At 53.5% G+C, this 17,858-nt stretch overlaps 5 protein-coding genes across 5 annotated transcripts; 3 read left to right on the forward strand and 2 right to left on the reverse strand.

The window, feature by feature from the left end:
* The first annotated feature begins 688 nt into the window (after positions 1-688).
* LOC117006653 (feather keratin 1-like) lies at positions 689-1,012 on the forward strand. Its single transcript, XM_033079199.1, has one exon. It carries the CDS (start codon positions 707-709, stop codon positions 1,010-1,012), a length of 306 nt encoding a protein of 101 aa, XP_032935090.1. The 5' UTR covers positions 689-706.
* Positions 1,013-3,174: 2,162 nt separating this feature from the next.
* LOC117006647 (feather keratin 1-like) lies at positions 3,175-3,504 on the reverse strand. The gene has a single exon (XM_033079193.1). The coding sequence runs from the start codon at positions 3,484-3,486 to the stop codon at positions 3,181-3,183; it is 306 nt and encodes a 101-aa protein (XP_032935084.1). The 5' UTR covers positions 3,487-3,504; the 3' UTR covers positions 3,175-3,180.
* A 2,986-nt stretch (positions 3,505-6,490) lies between these two features.
* On the forward strand, positions 6,491-6,814 carry LOC117006645 (feather keratin 1-like). Its single transcript, XM_033079191.1, has one exon. It carries the CDS (start codon positions 6,509-6,511, stop codon positions 6,812-6,814), a length of 306 nt encoding a protein of 101 aa, XP_032935082.1. The 5' UTR covers positions 6,491-6,508.
* A 3,967-nt stretch (positions 6,815-10,781) lies between these two features.
* LOC117006649 (feather keratin 1-like) lies at positions 10,782-11,489 on the reverse strand. Its single transcript, XM_033079194.1, has 2 exons — positions 11,418-11,489; positions 10,782-11,108 (listed from the first exon to the last, which is right to left on the reverse strand). Exon 2 carries the CDS (start codon positions 11,085-11,087, stop codon positions 10,782-10,784), a length of 306 nt encoding a protein of 101 aa, XP_032935085.1. The 5' UTR covers positions 11,088-11,108; positions 11,418-11,489.
* A 2,750-nt stretch (positions 11,490-14,239) lies between these two features.
* LOC117006654 (feather keratin 1-like) lies at positions 14,240-14,545 on the forward strand. The gene has a single exon (XM_033079200.1). The coding sequence runs from the start codon at positions 14,240-14,242 to the stop codon at positions 14,543-14,545; it is 306 nt and encodes a 101-aa protein (XP_032935091.1).
* Positions 14,546-17,858: the final 3,313 nt, after the last annotated feature.

Below are 17,858 nucleotides of genomic sequence, written 5' to 3' on the forward strand. Positions count from 1 at the left end.
GAGACCTTTGGCTTTCCAGTCCTGGAATGCTCAGACAGCCTGGCCAACGTTCTGCATCAGCAGAGGCCATCAGGAGGAAGGGAGAGGAAAGCATTTCCCTGCAGAAGCAGTGTCCAGTGGGTGTTGGAGTGAGGTGAGAGGGAGGGGAGAGCAGCAGGCAGGACGTGCTGCGAGGACAGGAGCCTTTGGGTGCCCTGCTGCTCTGGGCAGGGCAGGGCAGAGCTGGGGCTGTCCCTGCAGAGGCAGCTGCCAGCAATGGCAAGGCAATGCCCGAGCCAACATCCCCTGCCTGTACAGCCCCTGCGGCACGGGGGCACATCCTGTGCCTGCACAGACTCGCTCTGAGCCCAGGGATCCTCAGGCCTGGCATGGACATGGGAAAGGAGCTGCAACACACACCAAGCATGTCAGAAATGAGGAAATGAAATGGCAGTTTTCTGAGCGTGTCCACCCCTGTGGTCCCATGTGGATTCTTGAGAAGTGCTTGATATGGGATAGGGAAGGGACAGAAGTTGTGTAAGCAAAGAGGTTTGGTTTTGGCTGAAGTGTCTCATGAGCTGTGGAAGAGCCTTCGGGCTTGTGTGCTCTTAAGGGGATTCCTCAGGGCTGAGTAGGAAGTGAGGCTGGATGGACCAACAGACTCCCCTCAGTCCTGTGCTCTGCTTCTCCCTTCCCTGTCTCTCAGGTGCACCTGCAGCCCCAAGCCATGTCCTGCTACAGCCCGTGCCGGCCCTGCCAGCCCTGTGGCCCCACCCCGCTGGCCAACAGCTGCAATGAGCCCTGTGTCAGGCAGTGCCAGGACTCCACCGTGGCCATCCAGCCCTCGCCTGTGCTGGTGACCCTGCCTGGCCCCATCCTCAGCTCCTTCCCCCAGAACACCGCCGTGGGATCCTCCACCTCTGCTGCTGTTGGCAGCATCCTCAGCTCTCAGGGAGTGCCCATCAGCTCCGGGGGCTTTGGCCTCTCAGGCTTGGGCAGTGGCCTGTGTGGCACGAGGTACCTCCCCTGCTGAAGCTGCTGGCCATGGCCCTGGGGAAAGAAGCCAGGCACTCCCAGGACAGCACAAACCCAGAGATAGAGCATCAGTGCTCTATCTACCACTCAGAGTGACTTCTTTCTCATCTTTTGTCTCATTAAAGCTCTGCTGCGTCCCAGCCCATTCATCTGTGTGATCCTTTCCCCTGCCCAGGCTCACCCAATGTGTCCAGTGAAAGAGGTGTTACTGTGTGGTTCCTGGAGAGTGTTATTGGAAGTGGTATTGTCATGGTTGTCAGCATCACAGTCATTATGTTTACACAGCATTGATTACTCATATTAGGTGTCACCTTCCTAAATTACTCTGCCTCTCTCTACTTGATACAATTCAGATATTCCAAGAACACTATTAGTTCTCCCATCAAAGCCCAAAGCTTTCTCCTCTCTGTTTTTAGCAAGCCTGTGTCCTCAGCCTCTCATCCACAAGTAAATGTCCCACCTTACTCACCACTCTGGTCAATCTTCATGTATTTCACTTCCCTTGCTGGAGATCTGTGTTACAGTCCAGCAGACAACACAGAATGCCTGATGCCACCTGGGGAGTGCTGAACAGAGTGGGGTCTTTGCTCCCATTCATATCCTGTGGCAAGTCATGCTCTGATAGCCCAGGATGTCAATGACAAATCCTTGGTATCCAGGAACACTCCTGGGAGTTCCTCCTGCTTTAATGATGTTTCCACAAAAGCTTCTCACCTGGGCCCTACTTTTCAGACACTGAAGGATGTTGACAAAGCCAACTTCAAGTCTGGGCTCTGCATGGACATGTGTCATTGTGCTCACCTGTGTCCTGCAGCAGTTCAGCCACTCGCCTCCCTCAGATGATCCTGAACGGCCCTGTGAAACCTTCAGCCCACACCTGATGCCTCTCCCTGCCGCCCTGTCTCCAGAAACTCCCCTAGGAACATTGCATTCTGGAAATCCACAATATCAGAACAGCCTGAAGAAAGAAGAAAGGACTGAGAGCAAACCTTTAAGGAAGACATGGGGACACTGGAGATTGAAAACTGGACATGAGCCAGCAATGTGCATTGGCAGCTCAGAAATTCCATCAGGGCCAGGGCTGCACAAAGAGAAACATGGCCAGCAGGTAAAAGGACAGAATTCTCCACTTCTTATCTGCTCTGGTTAGACCTCACCTGCAGTCCTGAATGCAGTCTGGAGTCCTCAATTCAAAGGAGGACCCGTCAGCACCCCCAGACAAGGGCTACAAAATTGACCACATGTATGCATTGCCCTTTCTATGCAGAAAGGCTGAATGGAATTGAGGTTTTTGAGGCAGGAGAAGAGCAGGCTCTGGGGAAACCTTATTGCAGCCTTTTGATATGTAGAGGGGATAAATGAAGAAGTCGAAGAGAGATGTTTTCTCAAGGCCTGCAGAAATTGGACAAGGAGCAAGAGTTTTCAACTGAAACAGGATAAATACAGATGGGACACAAGTAAGAATTTCACTGTGATGAGTGTGATAAGACAATGGGAAATGTTGCCTAGAGAATGATGAGGTGTCCCATCTTGGCAAGTGTTCAAGGTCCAGTTTGCTCAAACCTGATGTGATGCAGTGAAGGATATCAGTGTCCATGGCGACAGGGTTGGACTAGATAAACCTTAATGGTCTCTTCCAGCCAGACCCATTCTGTGATCCCATGATAAAAGGGGTCTGTCAGAAGACACCCCCATGCACTCTGTCCCACCCTCCAAAAATATCCTGCGTTAGGATGGGATCTGCTGGAGTTTGATGGGAATCCAGTGCCTCTGTCTCGTCAGCAACACATTCACTGCTCAGTACTGGTGTCACAGTGTTGAGCTGAGTAAGGAAAAGGAAAAGAAGTGCAAACAGAGTGGATGTTTGTTCCTGGACAATGTAGGGAAATTCTATGCTGACACAAAGAGGCAGAGAAACTCAGCGTCCAGAGGGTCACTCAGGGCACACTGAGCACACCCAGTGCCAGCCTGTGCTGACAGCCAGTGCAAAACCAGCCCCAACAACCCCCTCCCACAAACAGCCCTGGGACAACATCTCTGCCCTGGGAGAGTGTCTGCAGGGCAAAGGATGACACAAAGGCAGAGGTTGGCATGCAGCAGAATTTATTGAGTCAAAAGAGGGAAATGAGGGGGATCCAGGGGGAGGCCACAGTGCAGGGAGCAGCTTCAGCAGGGAAAGCACCTCGTGCCACAGAGGCCACTGCCCAAGCCTGAGAGGCCAAAGCCCCCAGAGCTGATGGGCACTCCCTGAGAGCTGAGGATGCTGCCAACAGCAGCAGAGGTGGAGGATCCCACGGCGGTGTTCTGGGGGAAGGAGCTGAGGATGGGGCCAGGCAGGGTCACCACCACAGGCGAGGGCTGGATGGCCACGGTGGAGTCCTGGCACTGCCTGACACAGGGCTCATTGCAGCTGTTGGCCAGCGGGGTGGGGCCACAGGGCTGGCAGGGCCGGCACGGGCTGTAGCAGGACATGGCTTGGGGCTGCAGGTGCACCTGAGAGACAGGGACGAGGGAAGCAGATTGTGAGGGGTATTTGAAGAGCAATCTCACCACACAATGAGGTAGATCCTTTCTCTCAGCTCCTATGAGCACCACCAAGAAGGCCAAAGACAGGGACAACCCCCCCCAGCCCATAGCTGACAACACACCTCAGTCTATATCCAACCTCTCTCCACCATACATCTGCCCTCTCCCAGGGGAAGCAGCCCCAAGACACAGCAGGGAAAATGAAGGGAGGTGTATGACCAGAAATCCCAGAGAAGTATGAGGTGGAAGACCAAGGCAAGGAGGAAGGGCACAAGGAGAACCCAGAGGAAGACAAGAATGGGCTCAAAACTCACCTTGTTCCCAACAAGATGGAGCTGAGGGAGTGGATGTGAGAGTGAGGAGAAGCTCCTGCTTTTATACTGCTCCTGCATTGCCCCAGGCCCACAGTCACTGCACAGGGGCCGTAATTTTCCTGCAGACTCATCTCCAAAGCAGACTGTCCTCCCAAATGCCCCAGGTTGTGTTTTGGTTTCTGCCAACGCTGCCGTTTCTTTTCCTCATTGCTGACATGGCCATTAGGCCACAGAGGATCTTTTGAAGTTTTGGGATGCAAGTCCTGAGGCTTTCCCGAGCGTGATCACGTCAGCACCAGCAGAAGATGTGCCCCCATGTGCTGGAGAGGGCTGTGCAGGCAGAGCAGTGGCTGTGCGGAAACCCCTGTGAGGAAACAAGGTCGTGTCCTTCCGCCACTGCAATCCCCTTCTGAGTAGCTGAAGGCCTCCCTCAATGTGGGCGTGCTGCATCCCTCTCCCTCCCTGCTGCCTCCCTGCCCAGGCCTCGAGTCACTGGGCACTGGCTCTATGGGCAGCTTTGTTACATTGCTGCTTTCAAACTGCTTTGCCCAAAGAAAGCTTCTCCTTTAGGGAGGACATTTCATGGTTGATTTGGCAGACTTGTCTCCTCTCACTGCCATCTCTGGGTTACCCCAACTGGTGCTGTCAGCAGGCTTGTGGAAAGAGATTTTTGCCCTCAATAATCCTGTGATTCCTGAAGAAGCCCTTTAAGTTTGGGCCTGTCTGCCCCCTCTGTCAGAGAGGTCTGCTGGCTCTTGTGATTGCGTAATATTCATCTCTTTTCACCCCAAAATGGTATTTCCTGCACATGTTGTACCATAATCTGCAGGACACACAAAAATGGGCCACATTTTGAATGCACAATGTCATTTCTGCAAGCACCCCTGACCCATGAAAGATCTGACAGGCATCCCTTTTTCCCAGGGCCAGGATGAAGCTGTCTTTGCTGGAGGGGGATCCATCCCTGCCTTGGACAGCCTGCAGACATCACACACTCCTGCCTTGGCCTCACACCTCAAGGCTGACACACGGCCAACCCAAAATTAGAGCGTGACTTGCCCCTGGTAGGGAGAGTGTCTCCCTGCAGATTTGCCTACTGAAGGCATTCCTGCCCTCCTGGGATGCGGCCCAGTTGCCTCCATGGCTGCAGGGCAGGGGAGTGCAGCACTCCTTGGTGTATTTTGAGAGCTGCTTTTGTACCTAGGGCATTTCTGAGTGCATTCCTTCTCTGAGCATCTCCAGGGATGTGCCACTGCAGGATCATGCCAGGTCTAAATCTTTTAGGCAACTCCATTCCTTTTCTAGGAAAACCAACCTCAAGCACTGGGCTGTTCCACACTGCACAGCTCCAGGCAGCCCCAAAGACCATTGCCTCAGCCTGACCTGCCTGGCAGCTCTGGGGTGTTCTCAGCACTGACAGTGTGTATGGAAAAACTGGGCAGCACTTTGTGTGCACCCCAGAGTGCACAGGGGTGCAGCCAAACTGCAGCATGGAGTGAGGAGAGGGAGAGAAAGAGAGCAGTGTCCCAAGAGACAACACATCCCTCACGTGGGGAGAAGAGAGGCACCTGAGTGCAGAGAATTTGTTCAGTGATCAAGGGGTTTGGAGAGGATAGGGCTCTCCTCACACAAGCCTGCTGACAGCACCAGTTGGGGTAACCCAGAGATGGCAGTGAGAGGAGACAAGTCTGCCAAATCAACCATGAAATGTCCTCCCTAAAGGAGAAGCTTTCTTTGGGCAAAGCAGTTTGAAAGCAGCAATGTAACAAAGCTGCCCATAGAGCCAGTGCCCAGTGACTCGAGGCCTGGGCAGGGAGGCAGCAGGGAGGGAGAGGGATGCAGCACGCCCACATTGAGGGAGGCCTTCAGCTACTCAGGAGGGGATTGCAGTGGTGGAAGGACACGACCTTGATTCCTCACAGGTGTTTCCGCACAGCCACTGCTCTGCCTGCACAGCCCTCTCCAGCACATGGGGGCACATCTTCTGCTGGTGCTGACATGATCACGCTCGGGAAAGCCTCAGGACTTGCATCCCAAAACTTCAAAAGATCCTCTGTGGCCTAATGGCCATGTCAGCAATGAGGAAAAGAAACGGCAGCGTTGGCAGAAACCAAAACACAACCTGGGGCATTTGGGAGGACAGTCTGCTTTGGAGATGAGTCTGCAGGAAAATTACGGCCCCTGTGCAGTGACTGTGGGCCTGGGGCAATGCAGGAGCAGTATAAAAGCAGGAGCTTCTCCTCACTCTCACATCCACTCCCTCAGCTCCATCTTGTTGGGAACAAGGTGAGTTTTGAGCCCATTCTTGTCTTCCTCTGGGTTCTCCTTGTGCCCTTCCTCCTTGCCTTGGTCTTCCACCTCATACTTCTCTGGGATTTCTGGTCATACACCTCCCTCCGTTTTCCCTGCTGTGCCTTGGGGCTCCTTCCCCTGGGAGAGGGCAGATGTATGGTGGAGAGAGGTTGGATATAGACTGAGGTGTGTTGTCAGCTATGGGCTGGGGGGGGTTGTCCCTGTCTTTGGCCTTCTTGGTGGTGCTCATAGGAGCTGAGAGAAAGGATCTACCTCATTGTGTGGTGAGATTGCTCTTCAAATACCCCTCACAATCTGCTTCCCTCGTCCCTGTCTCTCAGGTGCACCTGCAGCCCCAAGCCATGTCCTGCTACAGCCCGTGCCGGCCCTGCCAGCCCTGTGGCCCCACCCCGCTGGCCAACAGCTGCAATGAGCCCTGTGTCAGGCAGTGCCAGGACTCCACCGTGGCCATCCAGCCCTCGCCTGTGGTGGTGACCCTGCCTGGCCCCATCCTCAGCTCCTTCCCCCAGAACACCGCCGTGGGATCCTCCACCTCTGCTGCTGTTGGCAGCATCCTCAGCTCTCAGGGAGTGCCCATCAGCTCTGGGGGCTTTGGCCTCTCAGGCTTGGGCAGTGGCCTCTGTGGCACGAGGTGCTTTCCCTGCTGAAGCTGCTCCCTGCACTGTGGCCTCCCCCTGGATCCCCCTCATTTCCCTCTTTTGACTCAATAAATTCTGCTGCATGCCAGCCTCTGCCTTTGTGTCATCCTTTGCCCTGCAGACACTCTCCCAGGGCAGAGATGTTGTCCCAGGGCTGTTTGTGGGAGGGGGTTGTTGGGGCTGGTTTTGCACTGGCTGTCAGCACAGGCTGGCACTGGGTGTGCTCAGTGTGCCCTGAGTGACCCTCTGGGAGCTGAGTTTCTCTGCCTCTTTGGGTCAGCATAGAATTTCCCTACATTGTCCAGGAACAAACATCCACTCTGTTTGCACTTCTTTTCCTTTTCCTTACTCAGCTCAACACTGTGATACAAGTGATTCCTAGAGGAGCTGGAACAGAGACTACACAGTTAAGGGGAATAAAATGGGTATTTATTGAGAGGCTTTCAAAGGCCACAACCCTGCAGAACCAGTTGTGGCCCCTTCCTGGATGGCTCCAAGATGGATGCAAAAGAGGTTTTGGTCACAAGATCTAACACCTTTATAGATTTTAGACCATTTGCATGCAAGCATCAACTGTCCAATTAATAATCTCCAATCATGAGGTTTTATCCTTCTTGCTTGCTTGCTTGCTTGCTGGCTCGCCCTCATCTTTTCATGTTGTTTATGGTTATGACCATATGTTTGAAAAAACTCTCCTTGAGCCCTCAGCTGGAAAAGGTCTTTTTTGTCTTCATCATCCAGGCACAGAAGAATATCTTGGGTTACAATACAGAATGTGATAAAAGGTATCTATTTTATCACCATCTGTGGGGTGGGGGCAGTGATCCTTACCTCCATGGGAGATATTCTGCTAATGGGCCATCCATTGGAACCAGGTGTGGCATTGTTCCTTATCTTTTCACAACCCATCCTTCCTCCAGCCAGTCATTTTCTGCTCATGGCCATTGAGTCCCACTGTGGGACTGATAAAATTACTGCATCCCATTGGGAGTTGCTCCAGCCAGGGGGAAGAGCCCAACATTTCTTACCAAGATAAAAACAGAGGTTTTGGGACACTAAGAGAGCCCCTTTCTCCACTGGACTCCAGAGGAAAACCGGATTTCTGCACATCCCCACTGGAGCTTGGGAGGGAAACTGCACCTTGTACAGGAGCACTGCTCCAACTGAGCCACATCTGTCACTGCAGGAGGATGCAGCCACCATGGAATGGGACTGCTGCCAACACCCTGCCTGATGGGGTGTCAGGTTATACTCTGACTTTTTCAGGGCTTGGGGTTTCTTTGTAGTACTGTATCTCTATTTAAATTTCCCTAGTAAAGAACTGTTATTCCTAATTCCCATATCTTTGCCTGAGAGCTCCTTGATTTCAAAATCATAATAATTTGGAGGGAGGGGGTTTACATTCTCCATTTCAAAGAGAGGCTCCTGTCTTTCTTAGCAGACACCTGCCAACCAAACTAGGACACAGAATAACACCCTCAAGTAGAACAGAAAAACTCAGAACTTAAGGCATCAAAAGTACTCAGCAGTGAATGTGTTACTGACCACACAGAAGCACTGGATTCTCAGCTGGCACCAGCAGCCTGGGCTGTGAGCAGCAGTGGAACCAGGAGAGGGGTGGGAGCCACGGTGCTGCTCTGCTCAGCACTTGCCTGCTGCCATCCCCGTGCTGGGCACAGCCTGAAATGCAAGAGCTGCCAGGAGCAAGTGGAGTGAGTTCAGTGCAGCCAGCATGGTGAGGGGATCAGAACACTTACAGTAATTTCACGAATACAAGCCGCACCAATTTGACTAAGATTTTGCTCCTAAACCGGAAATGCCGCTAATACTCAGGAGCGGCTAATATGTCAATAATTTTCTGACATTTACAACCTCAGAAGTGCCAGCCAGAGTGCTGAGCCGAGTTGCTGCAAAGTCGGCATTTTGCGATTGTTACAAATTGTTACTCTGTTGCACCACGGATGGAGCCTGGCTGCCTGCAGGCAGCACGGCGGGGGGGGTGGGGAGAGAGGCGGGAGAGCTCCCTCCTTCCCTCCTCTACCACAGCCCAGGGGAGAGACGGGGGGGCCCCGCGCCGCCATTGCCGCGGCCCGGGGAGGAGGGGGGGGACCCGGGCCATCACTGCCGCGGCTCGGGGAGGCGACGGGGTACTCTGTCCCTGCCTGCCACCACAGAGCAGCACCGGGCCATGGTGACCGAGCCCAGTGGCAGCGGCGGTTGGCCCCAAGTGGCCCCACCGAGCGGCAGCGCCGGGTTGGGCTACCTGGCCCCGTCGGCAGTCCTGAGCGGGTCGAGCCTGCACGGCCTTAGCTGAGCCAGTAAACCCCACCCTGCCGCCGTTCTGTTACTATTTGGCAACTTTGTTGCACGCGGGTCCTCGCTGCGAACGACAGAGCGCCTTATATTCAGGTGCGGCTTATTTATGGACAAAAAACGAAATATTTGCCAACACCCAGGGATGCGGCTTATACTCAGTGCGGCTTGTATTCGTGAATTTACTGTAATTTTGACCCAGGGATTGCTGAGTGTGGAGACAAGAATGGTTTCGTCAGAGAGATAAAATCAGTCTTGGAGTAGTCAGGGCCAGTGAAGACGTTTGATTCATTCTATCCATCTGCAGCCTGGGAGACACTGAAGATTTAAGGCATAATGACACAACCGTGGGCTTGTGGGACTCCCTCTCTTCCCCAGGGGAAGCAGCAGGACATTCATGTGTGCCCTGACAGTGTTCATCTCTGCTGATGGGCCAGACTGGGCCAAAACCAAAGTACCTGTGCTGGGTGTGCTGGGCAGCTGTGTTCTCCTAGAAGGTGCCAAGGGCTCCTGAAGTGTCCCATGAGCCACAACATTACAAGATCCAGTGTGAAGCTCCAACCTCCAGGGGAGGAACCTGAGCATCCCCACCTGAAGCTGAGTGAATATAAGTCAAGTAGATTTTATGTTCTGTGGATTTTCCCAGAGATTTTCCTCAATCACTTCTCTGAGACTTACCCCACCACCTGACAGGCCCAGTCTGGGACTACTTTGACCAAGACTGCCCAGCAGCCAAGTCTCATCCCAAGGCCTATGGGTGCAGAGATCGTCACAATCTTGCCCTTTAACTCTCTTCCTTTCTTTTGCCTTATGCATGTCCCTGGGTGATGTGGTTGCATTTTCATCTTGCACTGCTTTCATGTTGTTCTATTGCTTTAGAGACTAATACCCAAAAAGGCCACAGATGTGTTTTCCTGTGCAATCACATTGTTCTACAATAACCCTCTGTGTGTACTTACAAACAGCCAACAGTGTTGGTTCTCTCTAACAAGCCCAAGGGATGTATTAACAAGAACCTGGGCTACCCCTCACCTTCTGCAGTGGGATGTAAAACAGACACGTGGAGGAGGACAGAAAGCATATATATCATAAAAAATCACATTCAACTCTCCCATCTTAAAAGGCAGTCATACACCTTTTCCTAAATCTGTCACACAGAACCATCCTTGAGTAACACCTCCCTCCCTGGGAATCTTGGGAGACCGACAACAGGGAAAGGATGACACAGAGGCGTGGGCTGGGATGCAACAGAAATTTAATGAGTCAAAAAATGAGAGCAAGGACACTGAGTAGAGGCCTCAGTGCAGAGAGCTCCAGGGTCAGCTTAGAATCTGCATCACATGGCTGTGGCAGAGATGCCAGCAGGTGTCCCTGTGCCTGACCCAGAGGGAGCAGGGCCAGCAGGTTCTCCCCAGGATGGCTGTGTGGGGTCACAGCCCAGGGTGCACAAGGGAACAGGGACACAGGAGGGAAAGGAGAGAGGGGCAGAGGGCAGAGGCAGGGATGGGCTGTGCTTGCCAAGAGCCCAGGCTGGCCCCATCCTTCTGCAGGAGCTGCTGGGGTTGCTCAGCCCCTGGGGAAGCCAAGAGCTGATGCTGCGTCCCCAGGGCGGTTCCATCCTGGCAGTCCCTGGCTTCCTTGCCCAGAGCCATGGCCAGCAGCTTCAGCAGGGGAGGCACCTCGTGCCACAGAGGCCACTGCCCAAGCCTGAGAGGCCAAAGCCCCCAGAGCTGATGGGCACTCCCTGAGAGCTGAGGATCCTGCCAACAGCAGCAGAGGTGGAGGATCCCACCACGGTGTTCTGGGGGAAGGAGCTGAGGATGGGGCCAGGCAGGGTCACCACCACGGGCGAGGGTTCGATGATGACGGTGGAGTCCTGGCACTGCCTGACACAGGGCTCATTGCAGCTGTTGGCCAGCGGGGTGGGGCCACAGGGCTGGCAGGGCCGGCACGGGCTGTAGCAGGACATGGCTTGGGGCTGCAGGTGCACCTGAGAGACAGGGAAGGGGAAGCAGAACACAAGGAATGCGTGAGGATTAGCCTCTCACCGCACCACTAGGATGACCCTGCTTCTCTCAGTGCAGAAGGCCCCACAAATCATGACAAAGTCCATAGAGATCCCCACCTCACCAACAGCTCAGGAGACACCCAAGCCAAGCCCCAGTGTCAGTCTCTGCCACACCTTCTGCCTCCTTCCCTCACCCATGGCAAGGAGCCCCAGTGCCCAGCTGAAGACCAGAAATGCTTTAGAAATGCATTCAGAGAAGGACAAGGAGCAGGAGCAAGGCTCCAAACTCACCTTATTCCCAAGGAGCTGGAGATGTGAAGGGTGGATGAGAGAGTGAGGAGAAGGAGCTGCTTTTATACTGCTCCTGCACTGCCCCAGGCCCACAGTAACTGCACAGGGCCACAATTTTCCTACAGACTCATCTCCAAACTAAATATCCTCCCTAATGCCACAGGCTGTGTTTTGCTTTCTATTAACCTTGTCATTTAACTTCCTAATTTCTGACATCCCCACTAGGTCATGAAGATGCCTTTCATGTTAATGGATGAGAAGCCAAACGATTTTTCTTGCAGGAACACATGAGTAATGGTTGGACTCTATGATCTTGGAGGTCTTTGCCAGTCCTTGTGATTCTGTGATTCAATAATTCTCTGATCAGTGGCAGGAATCAAGTCTCAAACAGAGCCCTGGGCCATTGGGTTCCTCCTCAATATCTGGGGAGGTGTTGGGTGCCTGGACCGTTCCCTGGTGCTCCCTCTCTCCTCACCCACGATGTCCTTTGGCTGCACAGTGTGGAGCCTGACCTGGATGACACACAAGCACAGGCCACTTTTCCAACACATGCTGTCAGTGCTGAGAACACACATGACACGTGTGAGCTGCCAAGCATCCCTTTTCCCAAGGCCAGGATGAAGCTGCAGGGTGATCCATCCCTGCCTTGGACAGCCTGCAGACATCACACACTCCTGCCTTGGCCTCACACCTCAAGGCTGACACACGGCCAACCCAAAATTAGAGCGTGACTTGCCCCTGGTAGGGAGAGTGTCTCCCTGCAGATTTGCCTACTGAAGACATTCCCTGCCCTCCTGGGACGCGGCCCAGCTGCCTCCATGTCTGCAGGGCAGGGGAGTGCAACACTCCTTGGTGTATTTTGAGAGCTGCTTTTGTACCCACGGTGTTTCTGAGCACATTCCCTCCCTGAGCACCCCAGGGATGTGGCACTGCAGTTTCCCAAAGCTCTCACAGGCTGGGGAAATGGAGGAAGTTTCCTTCTCTCTCCAGTGGTGCTGGGCTGTTCTCTAGGCTGAGGAGGCACTTGCAGAATCAGAAAGGGGAGGGCTTATGTGCCAATGTCTGCAGAAGCCAGAGAGCTTTGCACCCCAGGATGTGTCCAAAGCAGTGGGGTGGTGTTTTCTGAAACCCCTCCTTTCAGCTCCTGCGCCCCCAGGAGAGCTCCCCTCCACAGCCAGGAGCCTCTGATCAGGAAGATGAGTCCTTGTGTCCATTCTTCCCCTCCATCAACATCTCCTCCTGTTTTCCTGTGTTTTGACTTGACTTCCCATGTTCTTTTGAACCACGAGGTGCCCCTAAGATGCTGCCAGCTTTTCTGATCTCTTCTTCCCTTCCGAAGGCACATCTCACCTGCCAGATGCCTCAGTGGGTGGAAGAGTTGGAATGTTTGAAGTCCAGGGTCTGTATCCTCCCTGACCATCTCTTTCTCTCTGTCCTCAGCTGCACTCCCTGACTGCCAGCACCTCCCAAAGGAGCTCTGAGGTGTTTTCCTGAACACCAACACTCCTGTGTCCATCACCAGGTCACACACTTCCATGGGTGCAGTCTGAATAAATGTTCCCACAGCTGATCCTCCTCCTCTGCTCTGGGGAGGTTTTCCCTACCCCTATTTCTGAGGAATATCAGGAAGTTGATCCTGTGACAGGAAAAGGTGCCATTGAAAATCAAAGCCCAGGAGCCTTCGAGAAGCTTCCCCTTTCCTGTAACCCCTGCCCCCAGTGAAGCTGCCCCAGCCAGCCTTGGCTCAAGCCTCCCTTTTGCTGTTGCCCTGTGTGCAAGATCTTCTTTCCCACCACAGGCTATCCTGATTCAGCTCCAGGAGGCCTTTGGCTTTCCAGTCCTGGAATGCTCAGACAGCCTGACCAACGTTCTGCATCAGCAGAGGCCATCAGGAGGAAGGGAGAGGAAAGCATTTCCCTGCAGAAGCAGTGTCCAGTGGGTGTTGGAGTGAGGTGAGAGGGAGGGGAGAGCAGCAGGCAGGACGTGCTGCGAGGACAGGAGCCTTTGGGTGCCCTGCTGCTCTGGGCAGGGCAGGGCAGAGCTGGGGCTGTCCCTGCAGAGGCAGCTGCCAGCAATGGCAAGGCAATGTCCGAGCCAACATCCCCTGCCTGCACGGCCCCTGCGGCACGGGGACACATCCTGTGCCTGCACAGACTCGCTCTGAGCCCAGGGATCCTCAGGCCGGGCATGGACACGGGAAAGGAGCTGCAACACACACTAAGCATGTCAGAAATGAGGAAATGAAATGGCAGCCTTGATGGAAATCAAACCACAGCGTGTGGCATTAGGGAGGATATTTTGCTTTGGAGGTGAATGTGTTGGAAAATTACTGTCCTTGTGCAGTGCCTGTGGGCCTGGGGCAGTGCAGCAGCACTATAAAAGGGAGACCTTCGCCTTGCACTCATCAATTCCTCTCACCTCCATCTCCTTGTCATCCAGGTGAGTCCAAAGCTTCTCTCCTCTTCTTTTGGGCTTTCTGATCACATTCCCTGCATTAATCCCATGTGGGTTCTTGAGAAAAGCCTGTTATGGGAGAGGGACAGGGCAGAAATTGTGCCTGGAGGGAGATTGGATTTTGTCTGAGATGTCTCCTGAGTTCTGACCTAGGTGTGCAAGTTCCTGGGCTTGGTCACTCTGTAGGAGATTCCTGGGGGCGTAGGCAAACAGTGACGATGTTGGGCCACTCGTAGCAGCCTCCTGTTGTCTTCTCCTTTTCTTTGCTTTTCTCCATCAGGGTGGGCCAAGAGACTGCTCTGACACTGCCCTTTCTCAATTCTGCTTGCCCCTTCCCTGTCTCTCAGGTGCACCTGCAGCCCCAAGCCATGTCCTGCTACAGCCCATGCCGGCCCTGCCAGCCCTGTGGCCCCACCCCGCTGGCCAACAGCTGCAATGAGCCCTGTGTCAGGCAGTGCCAGGACTCCACCGTGGCCATCCAGCCCTCGCCCGTGGTGGTGACCCTGCCTGGCCCCATCCTCAGCTCCTTCCCCCAGAACACCGCCGTGGGATCCTCCACCTCTGCTGCTGTTGGCAGCATCCTCAGCTCTCAGGGAGTGCCCATCAGCTCTGGGGGCTTTGGCCTCTCAGGCTTGGGCAGTGGCCTCTGTGGCACCAGGTGCTTTCCCTGCTGAAGCTGCTGGCCATGGCCCTGGGCAAGGAAGCCAGGGACTGCCAGGATGGAACCGCCCTGGGGACGCAGCATCGGCTCTTGGCTTCCCCAGGGGCTGAGCAACCCCAGCAGCTCCTGCAGAAGGATGGGGACAGCCTGGGCTCTTGGCAAGCACAGCCCATCCCTGCCTCTGCCCTCTGCCCCTCTCTCCTTTCCCTCCTGTGTCCCTGTTCCCTTGTGCACCCTGGGCTGTGACCCCACACAGCCATCCTGGGGAGAACCTGCTGCCTCCCCCCTGTGTGGACACCTGCTTGGAAAACTCATCTTGAAAAACAACCGACTGCTGTTTGTCCCTGGTGCTCTCTGCATTGGCATCTCAGCTTGGATTGACCTAATTTTCCCGTTTTGATTCATTAAAGTTCTTTGGCATCGCAGCCCATGTTTTCCTCTCATTCCTTCCCCTGCAGATCCTCTCCCCACATGCCCAGAAAGAGAGGTGTTGCTCAGGGCTGGTTGTGGGAGGGGATTTTGGGGCATGGTTGTTCACACATGCTCAATTTAAATATTCTTAGTCATGCCCTATGTAACTCTGTTTTGTATTCTTCTCTATTTACCTGGGGCTGGGGAGCATGGCCAGTGCTCTTCGATGATCATAACCATGAGAAAGATGATTTTTGGTCTCCCCTAAAGCATTCTCTTCCCTACACTCAGCAATTGACCTTCCCTACACTGCCTGGGCCTTCAGCTCTTCTCTCCAGCCAAGTGCTCCAACCTCCTCACCATCCTGCTCACCTTACACCAAACTCACTGCACTTGCTCCTGGCAGCTCTTGCATTTCAGCCTGTGCCCGGCACGGGGATGGCAGCAGGCGAGTGCTGAGCAGAGCAGCACCGTGGCTCCCACCCCTCTCCTGGTTCCATTGCTGCTGGCACAGCCCAGGCTGCTGGTGCCAGCCCTCGGTGCCAGGGCACAGTGGGACAGTCACCCCTGTTCTGATGTGCAGACTGCAAGAGCCCCTTGCCCTAGCCCTGCCAGGGGCTGAGGGAGGTGTGGGGAGACAGGGCTAGCTGGTCCCAAGTCAGCTGCCCTTCAGTGCTCTGGGTTGTGTGTGTCACCGTGCCCAGCTGTGTCCTGCAGCAGTTCAGCCATCCCTCAGCTGGTTCTGGACAGCCCTTTGAGTCACTCAGCCCCATACCTGCTGCCTTTCTTCCGGACCAATGTCTTTTCTTGCCTCCACCTCTCCAAAAACCTCCCTAGGAAGCCCTGGGCAGAGACAAGCAAGGAGCACAGCAAAGAGGAAAATCACTGCCTGTGGATCCATGTACTAGTATGACCAGCACTAAGCACTGAGCAGTGATTCTCATGATCTGCTCACCCAGTGGGAAGGGGGAGAATTGGAAAAGCAAGAGGGTGACATACCTGGTGTCAAGATTAGGACATTCTGTGACGGAATGGGAGAAAAAAGACAACACCACATGTTCCAAGGCTATTGCTTGACACCACCAGACCATTGCCCAGGCAGTGTTCAAAGAACGGCTACTCTGGGAAGACTGTCCACAGCTTCATTGCTAAACATGATATTATATCAGCCCAGAGTCATGGTGGAATCACCATCCCTAGAGGGATTTAAAAGACATCTAGTTGTGACACTTGGGGACATGGTCGAGTGCTGAGCTTGGAAGAGTCAGGTTAATGGTTGGACCCCTTAATCTTAAAGGTCTTTTCATACTTAAGTGATCCAGTGACTCTACATGACCTGGAATATCCAGCTGGGGTCATTTCTCCTGGTTGTACCAGGTTCTACTTCGCTCTGTTATGTTCCTCTCCCCTTAATTTGTTCTCCCCTTTACTGAATGCTCAATGGTTCCTTCCTCAAGTTTTCCCCTCCCAATCAGATGTCAATCCTTGGTTGCTACACCCATAGTTCCCAAATGCTCTGGCCTCCATTGTGGGTGATGCAGCATGAGAAAGAGAGATGGTATTGATGGTGGGCCAGCCCTGTGCAGCACAGGTCAGGCTTTGGTGTGTGCTTTGCACTGGTTTACCCACACATTTGAGGCACAGAACAGTATTGGCTGCTCTGAAGACAGTGACCTCCAGCACCAGTACAGGCTTGTGTATGAGACTTACAGACCACAATTGCCTTAAACACTGTCAAGGCCACAGAATGAGATAAGCCACTGCAGTGGGGACTTGAGATTAGCACAGGGATAGGAATTTACAACTGAAAGGTGGTAACTCCAGGCCTGATGAGGATCTGGGGAGCATCCTTGTTAAGGCATCCAAACCAAAATTCCCACTGTGGGAAAGGACTGCTTATGCACATTCCTTCCCAAGCTAAGGGAACTGTATCTACAGCCTGAGGATACCCACAATGTGGATTGTACAAAGGTGATACCCCAGAAGAATGGCTCGGACACCCCCAGCACTGAGAAGACAACAAGGAAAAACCAACAGGGTGCCGCTGGATCCACAAGGTGGTGATATCTTTCAACTTCAATTGTCCCTTGGTCACTCTGTTCTTCTCTCACATCCTCCTCTATCTCCTGTTTCTTTCTATCTATCCCTCACATTCACCATTCAATAAAATTCATGCTATTCACTTTGGCATATGATCTCATCTTCACCTTAATTTGGGCAGAGGCACTTCTTAATAATCAGGTCATAACAACCGGTCCTCTCTTCCATCTCCCGAAGTTTCCTTTTTCTTCCTCTCCCCTCCTATCCACTTCCATGAGACTTTTGGGATTTCTGCCCTTCCAGGGCCCTCCACAACCCCGGCTTCTCTGCCAGTGGCAGCAGTGGCCACATGCCCCTTCTGCAGAATGAGCACCAAGGCCAGGAGGGAGGTCTGAGCAAAGCTGGATCTGATGGTCAGGGCGTCAGTTGGAGTCACGGCTTCTTTCCTCACCTGCAAGTTACAGTGTTCCAGGAGAATTCTGGGAGCATCCAAGGATTTATACGCATGGGCTCAATGTCCAAGTGGAAACCAGTGATGACTGGTGTCCATGAGGGATCAGTGCAAGGATCAATATTTCTTAATATATTCATCAATATCATAGATGCTAAGACTGAGTGCATGCTCAAGGAGTTGTGAATGGCACCAAGCTGAGGTTTGAGGAAAGTGTTTCAATTCAGAGATTTGAGAATGGTCCCCTGTGAAACTTGGGTACCTCAACAAGGCCAAGACTGGAAGGGAAATGGTTTAGACCAGACCTGCAGTGAAGGAACCACAAATAATGAAGGTAGAAGAATTGAACTTGAGCTAGCAATGTGTTCTTGACACCCAGAAATTCAAACGTGTCCTGGTCTGCACAAACAGAAACATGGCCAAC

The sequence above is a fragment of the Catharus ustulatus genome, chromosome 23 (assembly GCF_009819885.2).
Source record: "Catharus ustulatus isolate bCatUst1 chromosome 23, bCatUst1.pri.v2, whole genome shotgun sequence".
NCBI classification, from domain to species: Eukaryota; Metazoa; Chordata; class Aves; order Passeriformes; family Turdidae; genus Catharus; species Catharus ustulatus.